Source organism: Ctenopharyngodon idella, chromosome 4 (genome assembly GCF_019924925.1).
Source record: "Ctenopharyngodon idella isolate HZGC_01 chromosome 4, HZGC01, whole genome shotgun sequence".
NCBI classification, from domain to species: domain Eukaryota; kingdom Metazoa; phylum Chordata; class Actinopteri; order Cypriniformes; family Xenocyprididae; genus Ctenopharyngodon; species Ctenopharyngodon idella.
Window position 1 is genome coordinate 10,678,850 of NC_067223.1, and position 16,825 is coordinate 10,695,674.

General features: G+C 37.7%; 1 protein-coding gene across 1 annotated transcript in view; it reads right to left on the minus strand.

Annotated features, from left to right (window-relative positions):
• sbf1 (SET binding factor 1) overlaps window positions 1-16,825 on the minus strand; it is a 57,723-nt gene that overhangs the window by 31,813 nt on the left and 9,085 nt on the right. The window contains 4 exon segments of the mRNA XM_051890061.1: window positions 2,296-2,406; window positions 6,924-7,043; window positions 7,290-7,427; window positions 7,573-7,658. Of these exon segments, the coding sequence (XP_051746021.1) occupies window positions 2,296-2,406; window positions 6,924-7,043; window positions 7,290-7,427; window positions 7,573-7,658 (455 nt within the window).

The window sequence follows — 16,825 nt, forward strand, 5'->3', positions numbered from 1 at the left end:
TTTACTGACAAGTAAGACAATAAGACAATAGTACTTAAAGTTCTTCTGGCAGGTTAAAGTCTCAACTATAGGGTTGAGAAAAGAATTTAGAAAAGCATTTTATAATGGCTTAAAACATGGCTGATCCAATTAGAAATTGATTCAGAACAATCAATCATCATCAATCATCAAAATCAACCATATTTTCAAACCAAAAGTAATAATATGATGTACACAAAATAATCCCTTTCCAATACACACAAGATAAAAGCAAAACAACGGAAACACCGCACTGAAGCTGTAGTATGTTGTTTGCGTGTTTCTAAGGCTGTCATTCATACATGCTGCAGTGTGCTTAGACACCATCTGCCACCATCCCCGCCCATATGTTCAATCCACGCCAACCAGGCCCAGGACACAAACGCTGGCCCCATAAGCCTCTGCGTGTGTGAGGAGGTGCTTAAGTGTTTATCTGTGCACTGTCCCATAAAATAAACAATGAGCAGATGAAAAAAACTGTCACCAAAACAAAGTTGATCAATGCATTTCAGGTGCAATCAATTGCAGCCAAAGAATCAGAAAGAAATAAGGCACGTTGTTGATTTGCATGAGTAGCAGTGATTTCGAAATGACTGAGAAATGCAAAGCATAGATTGACGATTGATTATCAGGCAGAATCACAAATGGGTTGATTGGTTGAAGCCACTCAAAGGCAAATGTTACCTGGAAACAACCCAGTAGCCAGTCAGTTAAACTACAAAGAGGGGGGTCATTTATCTGGAACACAAGGGAGTCAGGTTTACACTTGAGGGGAGGGAATCACAAAAACCAAACGTGAACTTGAGAATATGATAACATGTGAGCATGTTATAGAAAAAACAATCATATTTAGTCAATAGTTCACTCAAAAACAACTGTTTTCATGTTGTTCCAATTCGTATGACTTGCTTTCGTGGAACACAAAAGGAGAAATTGGCCAGTCATTTTCATATAATGAAACTGAATGGGGTTATGTGCAGTCAAGCTCTAAAATTATGCTTGCTACGGTATTCTGTGTTACCAGTGTTCAGACGCAACACCGGTTTCATCACTTGCCCATCACTCGCGACAAGGCAAAAGAACGCTCTGTCTGAATGTCCTGCCTATGTGACACACACACACACAACGCACGCGCACCAGTATCGAGTTCTCTTCAGCTCTTAACAAACCATAACACACACAAATTATGCCAAAATGTCAGTTTTGTTGAGTGTTTTTCAGTAAGATTAACCCACCATTCAAGCAATTGCCGTTAATTTGAAAGTGAAAGTCGGCCTTTCAGTAACAAAACATCGAAAGCTCAGCCGAACAGCTGATCATAGCTGTACAGGGCAGGTTTTTATTTTTCATGTCAAAAACATTCCTCGTCGCGGAGAGCGCAGCTCATGGTTGCACAGCAATGACAGACTCCACGGGAGCGCAAGCGCTTTGTAAACAAAGAGAAAGCGACGTGGCCGCGCTTTCCACGCGTTTTAGACGCGATATGTGAACGGCCCCATAAGCGGTTTAAAAAAAAAAAAAAAGGTAGAGGCCCTGCCCCCCGGTGACACCGGTGTTGTCACATGTCGATTAACCGGTGGGAGAATTTTCTCACAGTCTCATCCCTATCTAAAATTAATGTTTTTCAGAGAATAAATACTTACATTTAGGTCCAACCTCACATAAAGTGATCTTATGACTACTCAAGATTCATTTACACCACATTTATGATACTTTTATAGCGTTTTTTGTGTAATTTTGGAGCTTGACACCTTAAACCCCAATCTTCTTCATTATAAGAAAAAGAGTAGCCTGGATATTATTCGAAAAGAAAGTCACAAAAGGTTTGGAATGACATGAGGATGAGTAAATTACAAAATTTTCATTTTTGGGTGAACTATCCCTTTAAATTTTTAAAACCTGATATGGGGTTTAAATAATTTCATTGGTCATTAATGAATTTATTTAGTAAAATATCTTTATAAACTAGGATTACCCTTATATGTTGTGTTCATTCATTCAAGTGCACTAATGTACTGTACATAATGTACACAGTATTCACGGTCATCATGAGTCCTTCATTCTGAGACAGAATTAAGACTAGAGCATCTGTGACATCCATAATAGTGAAGATCTTCCACACTACCCATGGTGCATGGGATTACAGCACCATTTACAAATGTCTTTAACCTCTGATAAGAATCCCTCAGGAGAAAAACACTCAAACGTGTCTGAGTTAAAGTCAATAAAACAAATTGGTTTTGGATTAAAACATATTAGATTGTGTGCATTTCTTACCTGAGAGCCTCCAGCTATAGGAATAATGCAGGTCAGAAGGTTTCCGATCACCGTTTCCATGGGAACGGTGAGGCCATCCACATGAACAGTGTAGATGAGACTCAAGCAGTTCTGCAGAGTAAAGAGATGCAAGGGTAAATTTAAATATAGGGAAATCTAATAACATCATACCTCCATTGCTCTATTTTTAAGGTTTTGACAATTATTAGAGATTCAGACAAGACAGGAAATTATTAGGAGGATGGAAATAAGATCAGGACACACCATAGGCCGGATTTGAACCTGTATTTCCTGGCTCAACATGACTGGAGCACATGTGTAAAACACTACGCCATGGCTCTGACCTCAGGGCTCAACAAATGTGATGTCACTTGACCAATCAGGCCACTTCTGTGTTGTTACTACATCTTACAGGACTTTATGCACTTGCGCAAAATTTGTTTTTCTGCTTAACATTGCAAATTCTGTGGATTTTAACATCACTAACCAAACATTGCCTAGCTGGCTGACATAGATGAGGTTGTGTCAAAATTTCAGGAATGACTCCATTAGATGACTCTGGGTTGGAAAATAAAAATGAATCTGTAAAAATTTGATAGTTGCGCCACTGCTTTCCAGCAAAATGTGACTGTAATTATGAAAGCTTGTTTCCATTAAAAATTAAAAAGGTAACTGCGACTTCTCAATTCTGACTTTTTTTTTTTCCTCAGAATTGCAAGTTTATATCTCACAATTCTAAGGAAAAAGTCACAATTATGGGACAGGGCTCCAGACAAAAAAAATTCATTAAGGAGCCATTGGCTCCTATGAGGGAAAAAACAGGCGCCAAATAATTTTTTTAAGAGCCACACAACAATGAACTTAAAATTTTAATATCATTTACTTTTAGTCAACCTGTTGTGTTTATATATTATAGTTTCAGCTTTTTCATCTTGTGACTTTTCTGGGAAATGAATGTCACTATTTTCACTTAATACTATTATAGTTTTTGTTAATATTTTGAATCCGATTAGATTTTTATATTTTCTGCTTTCATTTTTTGTTAAGTTTTAATTTTTTTGTTTTGTTTTGAGTTTTATTTTTTGTTGTTTTTAAACATGTCTGTTTAGTTTGTATAGATTTTTATTTTAGTATTAACATTTATTTCAAGCAATAAAAAATGTTTTTAATGGTTTTAGTTGACTATAATGCAATAGTTTTGCTGCTCATTCAAGTTCAGATGAGGATTAAAAAATTATGTTGCTACAATCGTTTACAACACAATATAATATAAATTAAACTTTGTGATAATTGATCAGCATTAGTTCATAAGCAATTGGTTGACAAATGTGCGCTAATCATTGAATGTGACATAAATGGTGACATAAAAAGTTGCAATTACCGTTTCTATTTTTTTTTATTTCATGGCGGAAACAAACATCCATATTTAGTTAGTGTTTAATGTTGCTGCTTGAGCATAAACAGCATATGCAAAGTTACGACACTGAAAGTTCAATGCAAACAGAGATATTGTCTTTTTATGGCAGTTTAATGCCTACAAAAACCGGTTTGGACTACAACGAGCTTCTTCCCGGGTTGGTGACATCATAAACCCTGCAATAAACACTGCCCCCGGGAACACGCAACAAAGTGGGCGAGGCCATGTCGCGTGCATACAAGTCTTCTTCCTAGGGACGCTGGACTTCGGGAACAATGTTTAAAATTTATGTTTAATTCTGTTCCTGATAATTATAATGCTAATTTAGCTGTCTGTGCTGCACATTTTATGGAAGACAGCTTCCAGAATCTACATGAGTTCAATGCTGGATTTGCACAAAGGCTATTACTGAAAGATGGAGCGGTTCCCATTTTAAAAGCAGAAGCTGCTGTTTATGGGCCCCAACCTGTAAGTATGGTTTTTTTTTTTTTTTTTTATAGTTATATAGTTTCTGGGACGTAAACAAAGACAAACGCGTTATTGCTTCGTTAGCCAGTTAGCTAAATTCTATTTCATACTTCTCCAACAAATGCCTACAAACACCAACAAACTTCTATGTAATCACACCAGCGAACTTCTGTTGGTATTTGTTGGCGTTTCTGTTATCAGTGTACAGCACTGTTTAATTATGGCTTTTATGTTGTGTTTACCCACATGCTCGTTCATGCTATAAATTACACAATACCTTTACAAAAATGCTACTACTCAGTCATGTATTCAGCTACAGTAAAGCTTTAATCAGAACACTATGGGGCAGCAGTAACATTTACAAGTGACAGCATATCTAAACACTTTGACACAAATACAATACTTAACATTAGGGATGCACCGATACCATTTTTTAAGGACCGAGTACGAGTACCGATATTTTTTTTTCTGGTACTCGCTGATACCGATGCCTATACATTAATTTCTTTCTTTCTTTCTTTTTTGGTGATGTGGCAGTTTTCCAAGCAAAACACAGTAAGACTAATGAATGTAGGACAGCTTCTTTATTATTACTCCAATGAAAAAATCGCTTGTCACAAACTTAGGTGTACTCACACTAGGCACGGTTGCCTTGAACCGAGCCCGAGCGCGATTGTCCCCCCTCCCCACTCCCCCGCTGGTCTGCACTCACATTGCCTTTAATTTATTTATGCAGCGCAGCGATTTTCACTTGCACATATCAGAGGATTATTACAAAGGCAGCTAACGTTAATGGAGGAATTTGCAGCTTTATTTGCAAACTACAATTCCTGTTCATCAATAAGGTGAGAAGCAGACCCGCTATAAACCCAAATACACTCAAATTAATTACATGAATTGATAAGTGTACTATCAGAGTAGTAATAAAGATGTTTGCCATTGTAATGATGACAGTAGCGCACACAAAAGTAGTAGCTTTTCCGTGCTCAAGCATGGTTAGCGCTCAACCTGCACGCGAACCGTGCTCAAGCCCAACCGAACTGCGCTCTGGCCCACCTCTTCCAAGCGGGCCAGGGCCGGCTAAACGAACCGGGCCCGGGCACGGAACAGAGCAATCACACTTGTCAAGCGAACCGGGCTTTGCCTGTCAAACGCGCTCGGGCACGGTTCAGAGCGCCTAGTGTGAGTACACCCTTAAAGCACAATTTTCACAGTGTCCATAAAACTTCAAAGGGCATAATTACCAAAGTCATGATAAAAAAAAAAAATAAACCGTCTTTTTTAACCTGTCTTTCAAAAATATATATCATTTTCCGTCTGTCTTAGTACACAATGTAACTACAGAAGAGTCAAGTTTTAAATAGGAAAAATATCGAAACTCTTTGGTCATTTTTGAGCGAGATGCTAACGGTCTATACAGATTCAATGAACTATGCTAAGCTATGCTAAAAGTGGTACCGCCAGCCCCGGAGATCGGCTGAATGGATTCGAAAACGGTAAAACTCAACTCTAGGGGAGTTGGAAAATGAGCCTATTTTCAAAAAAAGTGGAGTGTTCCTTTAAGACCGAATCCATGGATGTAATATACTGACACATATCCTTTTTTCACCCACCTGTTTACGTCCACTAAAGCCATAACCGACTGTATTTACGTGATACACTCCACACGATGGACATTTTGACAACTATTTGTGCATTTGACCATTCAGGCGCAAGGAGAACTGATCACGCGCTGAGAGAACTGGGACTGCGTGCAAGAAAGAGAGAGAGAGAGAGCGCGCTTCTGGTCTGTGTCATCCAGTGCGATTTGCAAGCAGTTCGCAATGTGTGGGTTGTCGTCATTAATTTTGAAGTATTTCCACACTCCTGAGGATGATATTGTTTCTGCTGCTGCCGCTGGTGTCTCTGTGCACGGAAAATTCTGTCAGTTACGCCACGTGAGGTATCGGTCTTTGGTATCGGGGGTATTTTTACGAGTACGAATACAAGTACATGAGCTTGGTATCGGTATCGGTGCATCCCTACTTAACATTCACAAACGTCCATTAAAAGCTGTGCTTACAGAGGTTCTGCTTGACCCTCTTCATCATTACTGCTATCTGGGTCTGATTCGGGCTCAAACTGATACGGCAATATTGACGCCATTATTTTAATTTCCACCTAAGCAGAGACTGGACTTTGACTGAAGCACATGCGACGTTTGCCCATAATGGTAAGGGGCGTGACGTTTCCGGACAACGTGAATCGTGACAACGTATTCCGGACAGTGAATCACAATACACTGGGCCAGCTAACCAATCTCAGTCCATTGCGTATTTCTGAGGGAGGGGCTTCATAGAACCAGGAACTCAACAGAGCGTTTTTAGGAGAAGGAAAACAGCGGTGTAGAATAAAAATAAAATATATGAAAAATGCGGCTTTTTTTTTTTACTATTAAATAATTTTCTTTAACATTTATATTAATATAATTGTTTAATTATTTTTTGTACAGAATATTTGACAATTAAAGATAATAAAATAAATAATAATAAATCTAGATTTTTAAAAGAAAACATAGATATAAAAAAAAACAGCTAGAAAAAAAAATGTCTGATATATAAAATATGTTGGTTTTTTGTGATACAGGTCAATGAAAATATTAGCAGGACAAGAAAAAAATGCTTATAAATCCATACAGTTGAACCGTAACTTGACCATGTTTTAGACTCTGTCATGTGCAATTTTGTGTGTGCGCGTCTCTTACCCTAAAGACCTCTGTGTGGTCCAAACGGGACACGAGGACCAGGCTTTTAGGGGCGTAGAGTTGAGCAGGCTGAAGCACGTCTGGACCGTCATCTTCATCGGCCTCACTGGGCTCTCCTTTCTGTAGCTGAACACACACAACCTATAAAACACCCTCAAACTGCACCTGGAATTACCACACTCCAAATCAATTTAAACATTATATGTCCAAATCTACAAAAAAAAGTAGTTCCTCAAACACCATAATACATTTTCACACAGCAGTAAATCACCCCACCCATCAGCCCCACTGCATCCTGTTATATAATTTCTATCTTCCCTTCTCTCTCACATTCCTTATGTTCATCTGCAAGTGCTCGGCACAAACCTGCGGGTTATCCACGGACTCCCAGAAGGTGAAGCACGCGCAATAATGCCGCTCAGAGTTGATGTCTGTAAGAACTGACACAAAGAAAGAGGGAGGCTTTCTCTCTGGGACCAGCTGCCATCCACTGGGCTGACAGAACTGAAAGAGATTTCACAAAAATCTTCATATCATTCTTCATATCAGATCCTATGAAAACACTCCCAGAATTATTCAATATTGTTGGACAAATCTGTGAATTCTGAGATATCGGGACATGCTCTGAGTTTGTTTGTGATGGGCTTACCAGCTCAAGGCCTTGAGGAAAGGGGTTATCTTCCCAGTCCTTCTCTGGGAAACGCTGGTGAATCCGGCCTTGACCCTCACTACCTCCTATACAAAAAGAAAGAGAAACAAAAGATAAATAGATGTATAAGGACTGAAAGTAGCTTATGTAACTCCGCAAATTTGACTCGAAAGAGACTGCCTTTAGCTCGGCTTACATGGCATGATAACCCCATAACCCTCTCTGGAAAAAACATAAATTGACATAATAGGCTGATAATGAGTACTTCCTGACCTATAAACAAGAACCTTATGATGTTTTTGCCTTTGTGACTTTACGTGTTTTAGGATTTATTTGTTATTAGGTTTATTTAGTCGTTTAAAAAAAAACAAAACAAAAAAAAAACAGATTTGATTTCTTAATTTTTCAAGTGGTTTTGTGGGCTCTGCTTTCATAATCTTGCATAAAAATGCAAAAGAAAAAAATTTAAAATACAAAATAAAATAAAAAATTTTATACACAAAATATAAAATGTTCAAATATTAAAATATATGTTAAAATGTTCAAATATATCTACACATATGAAAAATTTCAGTGTTCTAAAGTATGAAGCGGGTTGAAAAGTAAAAAATAAAACAAGAAAAAGCACAATATAGTACATAAAATAATAAAATAAAAACTAAATACAAATATGACAAAATAACCAAATAAAACTTTAAAAAATAAAAATAAAAAAAATAATTTCAGCATTTTTAAAAAAGAAGCAGGCTGAAAATAAAACTTCGAAGGTAAAAAAGAAAATAATAAAAAGCATAATATTTTCTATAAAAAAAAAAGAAAAAAAATCTACAAACATTACAAAATAAACCAAACCAAAAGAAAACAAACAAACAAAAAAACTAAATATTTCAAAATTTTGAAGAATGCAGGCTAAAAATAAAATAAGAAAAAGCATGTTATATTGTAAATATAAAACATAAATAAATAAATAAAAATAAAAAACCACAACTCTTCAGCGTTTTGAAGTATGAAGCAGGCTGATACAGTGCAAGTGAGAGCTGAAAATGTCACAACAGGCGAGGAGAGGAGGAACAGCACCTGTCTGGAGCTTTCAACAGCTAAACAAAACCATGAACAGACCCACCATAAAGCAAACAATGACTGGGACGTCTTCCAAGACCCGATACACAAATCGGAAAGTGCATATGCACACACACACAAATTAAATCATCTTGCAGGGCTGGATGTTCCAATGTACAATGCTGACAGCACTCCAGAAAACCATCACACAGGAATTCATCCGTCTCTTTGAACATTTTATCAGATATGTGGCAACCACACACACACACATACACATAACTGAGCTACAGTAGAAGGTCTGGTGAAAAGCAAGTGTTGTGAGATTGAACACAGGGACTTTGTCAGTTAGAGAGCGCTCTTATTGCACAGAGGAATCATGGGATTTGAGGCTGAGTTCATTTAGACAGCTGTCCCTCTTCACCCAGAATAAATGAGTTAGCGACCCAGCCCCTGTGCTGTTGACGGCACGATGACCAGCAGGACAAGACTTTAAGTGTCAAACCAAAGCCTTATCCAAGAAAAGCCCTCCTTTTGAGTAAAGGACAAAGGTCAAAGGTTAAGAATGAACACTGTATTTGAGCTCAGAGTCTCGTGCTTTGGACGCGGCTCACTTATTTGAACAATATTCTGGAAACTTGGTCTAAATATGCACTTTTTTTCTTCAAATCAAACCTAAAATTTTCATGACTTTTTTTTTTAAACTTTACTGAAATTGCATTCCCATCAATTTTCCATGAAAATGAGGAAAATATAACTAAATAATTAAAAATAAAATAATTAACATATTAAAATGATCAACTTCTCAAATCCTCTTCCTGAAGAATATTTTTAACAAACATTAATAATAATAATAATAATGACAATAATTGTTGTTGTTGTGTATTTATTTATTTATTTATTTATTTATAGTCAACATTTTTATTAAATTAATAATTTTTTGTTTTATTTTATTTTTGTTCATTTTATAATGGCTTTGTAAAACTATATAAAAAAATTTGTATTCCCACTACTTTTCCATGAAGGTGTGGAAAATATAATATTAAAATAACAATTAAAAAATGAAATAATTTTAAAAACATTAAGATTATAACTTCTCAAACATTCTTCTTGAAGAACTTTTAAATTAACAAGTTCGTTAACCAGTTAAATAACCCTAACCGTTAAATCATAAAATCATAAACTGTTAAATAATAAAAAGCCTAACCATTTCCAGAGATTGGATTTCCCCCAAACCCTCATGTGTGTGTAAGCCTGCACGTTTAAAAAGGCGACTCACTAGTTGAGTGAGTGATGTGCTGCACATGGTTGATGGTGCTATAATAAACTGAGGTGTAAACGGCCACACCCTCCTCCTTACCTCAGCTTGGGCTCATGAAGAGTGTCATGTTTACTCGAGAGCGATCCAGGTGAGCCATAAACAATGAGGCATTGTGGGAAACTGACTAAAGATTGATACGTGCAGTCTGGGTGTCATCAAACAAGTATGGAATAGGACTTTAACCACTCCCTAAACAAAGAAGCCAACCTACTAGCCATTAAAGGTTAGAAACAAATAGCAACAGAAACTCAAATACTCTCATCTCGCAAATGATGCAGATGACTTTATGATCTCACCAGACAGGGTGAAAATAGTAAAATTATTAATAATAGTAATATTAATAATATATAGAATTGCTATTCAAAAAATACTGTTCCTACATATTCTGACCAATGAATTACATAAATTGAATTGTCATTTCATAGATATTTTAAAGATTAAGGATTAACATTGTAAATGAATGAATGAATGAATGAATGTCCTCTGATACTTTCAGGTTTTCCAGGACCATCCATTTATTTCCTCACAATCTAGACCAACAGGGTGATGAAACCACTTTTTGGTAGTTTAAAAAGGAAAGACTCTAGCCTACAGCAGTAAGAGATGCAATCCAGCTCGAGTGGATACAAGGCAAAATAATACCTGGAGTCTATCTGGAGTGTGTCCAAAGCACAGGCACCACAATAGAGCCTATTCACAACACTGTACGCTGCCAAAATTAGCCTTTTGTGAAAATTATCTTTGGATGGCACTTGCCTGGAGTTCTCCCGTATGTCTCCAGAGATTGGGACGGATCAAGATTAAGACAGTCGGTGCAGAGCAAACGCACCAACTTCAGGTGATATTCATATACAGTTCTGGCCTGCTGCCAAGGCCCCCAGGCGGTCACTCTATATTCTACCCCCATTTAGTGGAAATGACATGTTATTGCCGCAGGGTGAGAGTGCAGACTCAGGATTAGTTTTGTTTTCTCTTACAATAAATAATAAAAAAATCAAAAAAAAAAAAAAAAAAATCAAGAAATGCAGCCAAGCAACGAATCTGAGCCAGAATCAGCGTGCCAACATCAAACTGATATTTGAGTCCTCCAGCGTGTTGGGAAATCTAAAACTCGCTTTCTTTCCCACCCCTCCTACTTTTCTGCTATCTTAGAATGAGAGTGAAAGTGACTAGATGAGTGAAGGAGAAAAATAGACGTCCAAGCACAAACAGGCACTGTTCTTGCAACATTAATTCATGCCGAATTCCAGCATTCCGTAACATTCAGATTCCAGAACTCTGGTGCTCCCAGATAACAGCTGAGTCGGCAAAAGAGGCTTGCGTTTTTTCAAGAATATTCCTGAGGGGAACGTTGTGAAAGACCTAAACAGAAGTTATCAAGACATACACAAACATTTAGCACATTTAAACCCAAGATTTTACATACATGCACAATTAGGAATGCTGCACACAAGGCTTTGGACAAATCGAAGCAGAACTCTGACCTCATTTTTGGACTCCAGGGACAAAACAAAAAGCTTGGAATCAAAACAAGTGAGTTGAGAACAAATCCAAAGCCAGCCAGAGTCAATGCAAGTCTGAGAACCTTCTGAAATCCGAAAGGATAAATGGGGTCAGCAGGATTTTAAGGAGGTCGTATAAGGTTTCTCAATGGTCTGTCAATGCAATCCACCTCATTTGTGGGACCAGACTACCAAAAACCTTGCACCTGAGATATTGGCTCATGAATGGGGTCGTATGGTATGTGGACATGGGGAATGTGCTCGGATAATCTCACAAGACGGATCTGGACATATGAGACTTCAATTAATCTTTCCCAGACAAGGCTTGCTTGTTTAGAACGAAGGAAATGCTCAGGTGTATGTGATCCAAAAGCTAAATGTGCCTTTGATTATTATTTATCGGCACACAACAGTGATGACTGTTGGGATTTGTTTCCGCAACTTTCATGTGATTATCGCCACAGAGTTGCACTGTAAACTTATTACAGGGCCAATCCCCCGGAGCAACCTAGGGTTAAGTGCCTCACTTGTGGGCTCCCGTTTTGCAAGAAATCGAACCAGCCCTGGGCTTTAACCACTACACCACACCACCTAGTCATTTAATGTGGCCTTGAAAGAACTTAAAGGAATAGTTTACCCAAAAATGAAAATCATCCCATTAATATTCTTGCTCAAGCCATTCTAGGTGTATCTTCTTTCAGATGAACACAATCTGAGATATATTTAAAAATATCCGGGCTCTTCCAAGCTTTATAACGGTAGTGAAGGGGGGCCAGATTTCTCGCAGTTCAAACAAATAGGGCTGGGCAACAAAATCAAGCTCCTCTTCTCTTATATCGAAATGCTCCGACATTTCTCTTTAAAAATTATTGTTTTAGACTTCTAATTTTTGACCGGTGTTTTGTTTTGCTCTATCCTCTGCGCTTCCGCAGTCGGGTCAGAGGTTACTCTTCCGCCGCAAATCGATGCGTACGCCCATCTGCTGGAAGATAGTTATTAATAAAAAAAAGTGTTAAAAATTGATACTTTTCATGCAAAAACCCATCACATCGCTTCAGAGGGCCTTTATTAACCCCCTGGAGCCGTATGGATTATTTATGATGGATGGATTGTTTTGTTTTTTTTGGCCTTTACAACCATTATAAAGCTTGGAGGAGCAAGGATATTTTTAAATATATCTCCGATTGTGTTCATCTGAAAGAAGATAGTCATATACACATGGTAGAGGGTGAGTAAATCATGGGATAATTTTCATTTCTGGGTGAACTATCCCTTTAAATCCGCTAAAATCTGTTTATAGGTGAAAGTTCAAACAAATCAATGGGTCTAAACTATGTAAACTATGATCCTGGCACACAACTACAAAGCTCTAAAATCTCATTTATGCAATTAAGAAAACATGCAGATATACATGCAACACGTTGCAAAGATATCTTTTTTTGGAGTAAGATTGACATATACCCTGAATGATCAAAGTACAAAGCACTTCTGCTTTACCATGACTCACAAGAGTGTCTGGTTATTAATAGGGAAATTTCACCCGTTCCTTCATGAAGGATCTGAGAGAGACGCCACGAGACAGTCACATCAACCTGCTAGTCTGACTGAAGCAGGTGAAGTGAAACCAAAGGCAAGTGACAATACAGCAGTCACTGTGGGACAGAAATCACAAGATTCCATCAGATAATTCAGTGAGGAAACTGATGCATGGATGCCATCAATGTGCCACACATGTATCAATCACAGAGATGACAACTGAAGTATGTGGTTAGCCATGAGTAATACAGACTTCCTTAACATACAGACAGCGCATTCTGAAGCAACTGCGCCTGTGCACCACAGGAATTCACTATCACGCTTGTGTAAGAGACAGACATGCAGCATGGTTGCGAATGTGTGTTAGCGCATGTGGGTGGAGCAGCAAAAACAAGAATGTAGGCTCGCAAAGTGAAAAGACTGGGCTGCATTATATAGTTCTCAAAGAATGTCTCACCATTATCTGGCAGTTTTTCAAGAATTAACAGTCTAATCGTAAAACCTGTCTCTTTAAGAGTTCAACGTGGATTTTCGAGAAAGATTTGGCACAGTATCAAAACCTAGAAAACCACAGCCTGCTCCTTTGGCCTGCGCCCCACGTTGTCAAAACAGTTCGTCGCCATGGCTGCAAGGACCTGAGAAGCCACAGTTAAGCGTGTCAGGGAGTACAGCACAGGCTAGGTGGGTAGATGCAGGAAGTTGTCAACCACCCTCTATGTGAGTGGTTCTCAACTAGTGGGTCGTGGCCCAAAATGGGTCATGGGTCTGTTCAAAATGGACAGACTAAATGCTAAATATAAATAATAATGAAAGATAAGTTTTAAAACAGTCTAACCTGTCAAATCCATGACATTTGAACTGCAAAGTATATACATGCATTTTATCATCCACTACTGTTCAAAAATTTGGAATTGGTCAGATGTTTTCGAAAGAAGTCTCTTATGCTCACTAAGGTAACATGCGTTTAATCAAAAATACAGTAAAAACAGTAATATTTAAAATAAGTGTTTTCTATTTCTGTGAATTTTCACATCACATGATCCTTCAGAATTCATTCTTTTTATATTTAGTAATGACTGCAAAGATTAAAGGCCCCAATACACTTCAAGCGAAATCAAAGAATGAACAGATGTGACATTTCGAACAAAAACAGGCCAAAACGAAGTTCGTTTTGTGTTCATTTTGGGAGTTCAAAACGACTTGCCAAAGCTAACTCTCAGAAAAAGTTCGCTCCAGCTGCAAAACACCTTCGTACCACCATTGGTTCATGACAATAACATAATAGGTGTGTTCTAAGGCTCCGCCTTCTTTCACGTGGAACTCATTTCGTCTGTTTGAGCTCGTTGAGGAAAGATCTCCACGTGTGAAAACATGAACACACTAGATAGCCGCTTTATAGTAGAAAATGAAGTTGTGCTTCTGATGAAATGAGGCACTGACACTGTTTTTCATGTCTGATACTGTAAAGCTGCTTGATTTTAAGCAATCTATTGAATAAAAAGTCATAAATAAACGTGACGTGACTTTACTGGAGTGCTAATTTGCAGAGCTTGTGCTAACATACACATGTTGTTATGATCAGATACTTTTTTTATGCTTTCTATAAAAAAATGCTTGCTGTTTCTCATTTTTGTTGTGTTCATCTTGTTCCTGAGAGGAAAATGCACAGCACATATTTACATATTCATCTAAACGTCGCTCTCAGCGGTGTAGGCGGTGTCAGATGTTCGTTAACAGTACAACTCTGCTCACGTATTTTGAACTTTGTTTTACCCCTTAAAGAATATTAAACAACATTGCCGTGAGTATATCGGGGCCTTAAGTTTGTTTTAAAAAAAAAAGCGTTGTTAATGCTTTATTTTTTATTTGTTTAGACAAAATAGCAGAATATTCATTCTAGTTATCGGCCAAAAGAAAATATATTAATTACTGGCTTGTTGACATCAGCCAGATATTGTTGCCTCCCTAATAAACACAAATGCTATTTCTGATGCAAGATTAACCACTAGTTAGTAAATGGCTCAATGGCACCTTGTTCAAATTCAGACCCAAACTCTTGGCCTTGGTCGCTCTGGGTGGACTTGCACAGAGAGAATTGCATCTGCCAAAATCTGCTGTTGCTCGGGGATACCGTGAGCGCAGTTTTCTTTTCTTTCTGTGCAGAAAAGCTCTTCAACAAACTCACATCCTTCCTGCACGCCAGCAACCACCCGTCCCACAACCGCATTCAGCCCTGGCTGCTTTTTCAATAGAGGAAATACTCGAGCCTCAAGACGATTTCCACACTTTTTTTAGAGAGAGCACTAGTTTTGAACAACAAAACAACACCTCATTACTTCTAGAAATACAACGTGGCTTTTTGTGTCATTCAAAATTAAAAAAAAAAATCTTAAGCACAGTTTTATGAACACCAACAATTTAGATTTGTTTGCTCAGCCACAATGACGTCAGTGATGTGTGAAACCGTGGTGCTCCTCTTGTCTGTGTTCTATGCAAAGACCTGCGGTTTTGATATTTTAGGTCGGGCACTTTGGTTTTCAGTGGACAAGTACTGGTCTTTCCAAAAACTCTTAAAGAGCTTATGGACTTCAAAGACAAACTACTGTCACAGCATGAGACATAAATCGAGTTTTATTTAGATTACGGATAAACACTCTTACACACACTGACACAGAGGCCTTAACTGCTGCATTAACAAGGATTAGGGCTGGGAGGGAAACATTGCAATGATTTTAATGAGCTTTTTATTTGGCTGTTAAGTTTCCAAAAGGCCACAATATTAGATTAGTTTCATGCCCCACTCACTGTTATGTGACAGACGATTATGAGCGCATTCAGAAGTATTAAAACATTATTCTCTACAAGCTGATTCAAACTGATTCAGTGATCAAGTGTGGCATTTCTTTTTTGAAGTTGTTCTAACAAAAATATTTGTTGGTAAATATTGCTTTTTGTTGTTAAATTGGTGCATATAAATGAAATTTATATTTATAGATTTATAAATTTGTACCTGAAAATATATATTATTGAATTCTTATCATCATTATATATATGTATTTATATTTATATATATTAGTGGTTAAACGGATCGTTGTTGATCCGTGATCCGTACGGACCAAGCCCCACGGTTCGGGACGCATGTGATTCGTGGAACAATTGCAAGTTTAACTGCAATAGAGAGAAAGGTTATCATTTGCTCGTGTTTTGTCTTGCTAGTTTACACGTTAAATAGATATAAAACCATTCCAGCGCTAGAAGAGGCAAAAGAGGATTTAATTCGGTATCGCACGCCACGCTGTTATCGGTGCACACAGACGCACATACATACAAGGCTCGTGCGCACACACAGAGAGAGAGGCGCGTTTCAGATAGCTCGCAAACTCCAAATTGATTTCTCTTTCGCATCCTCAATGCACTTGGATGGACACATACACACATTATGTCAGTCAAAATACCCCTCTCGGCAAGTATTCTCGTAAACGCATACAGTTATGTCTTAATTGAACGAGGTGAGAATTCGGATGTGTATCTATCAGATGTGTGTGTGCGTGGGGTCTTACTCTTAAAGTGACAGCAACCTATAAATACCTGCTGTTGTCTGTTGTGTAAATCAAACAACACAACACAGCTTTAACAAACACTAATCTATATTAAATTTATACAGTGAACAGTGTCATTTTACATTTAATTATTACATTTCTGTACACGAAAATTAATACTACAGTTAGACCTTATACTTTATTTGTAACTTTATGTTTGCTATGCTTGTAATTGGTGTACAGTATTTGTTCTTTTTACAGTCTGTTCACTTGCCTTTAATAATGTATTAGTTAAGCTA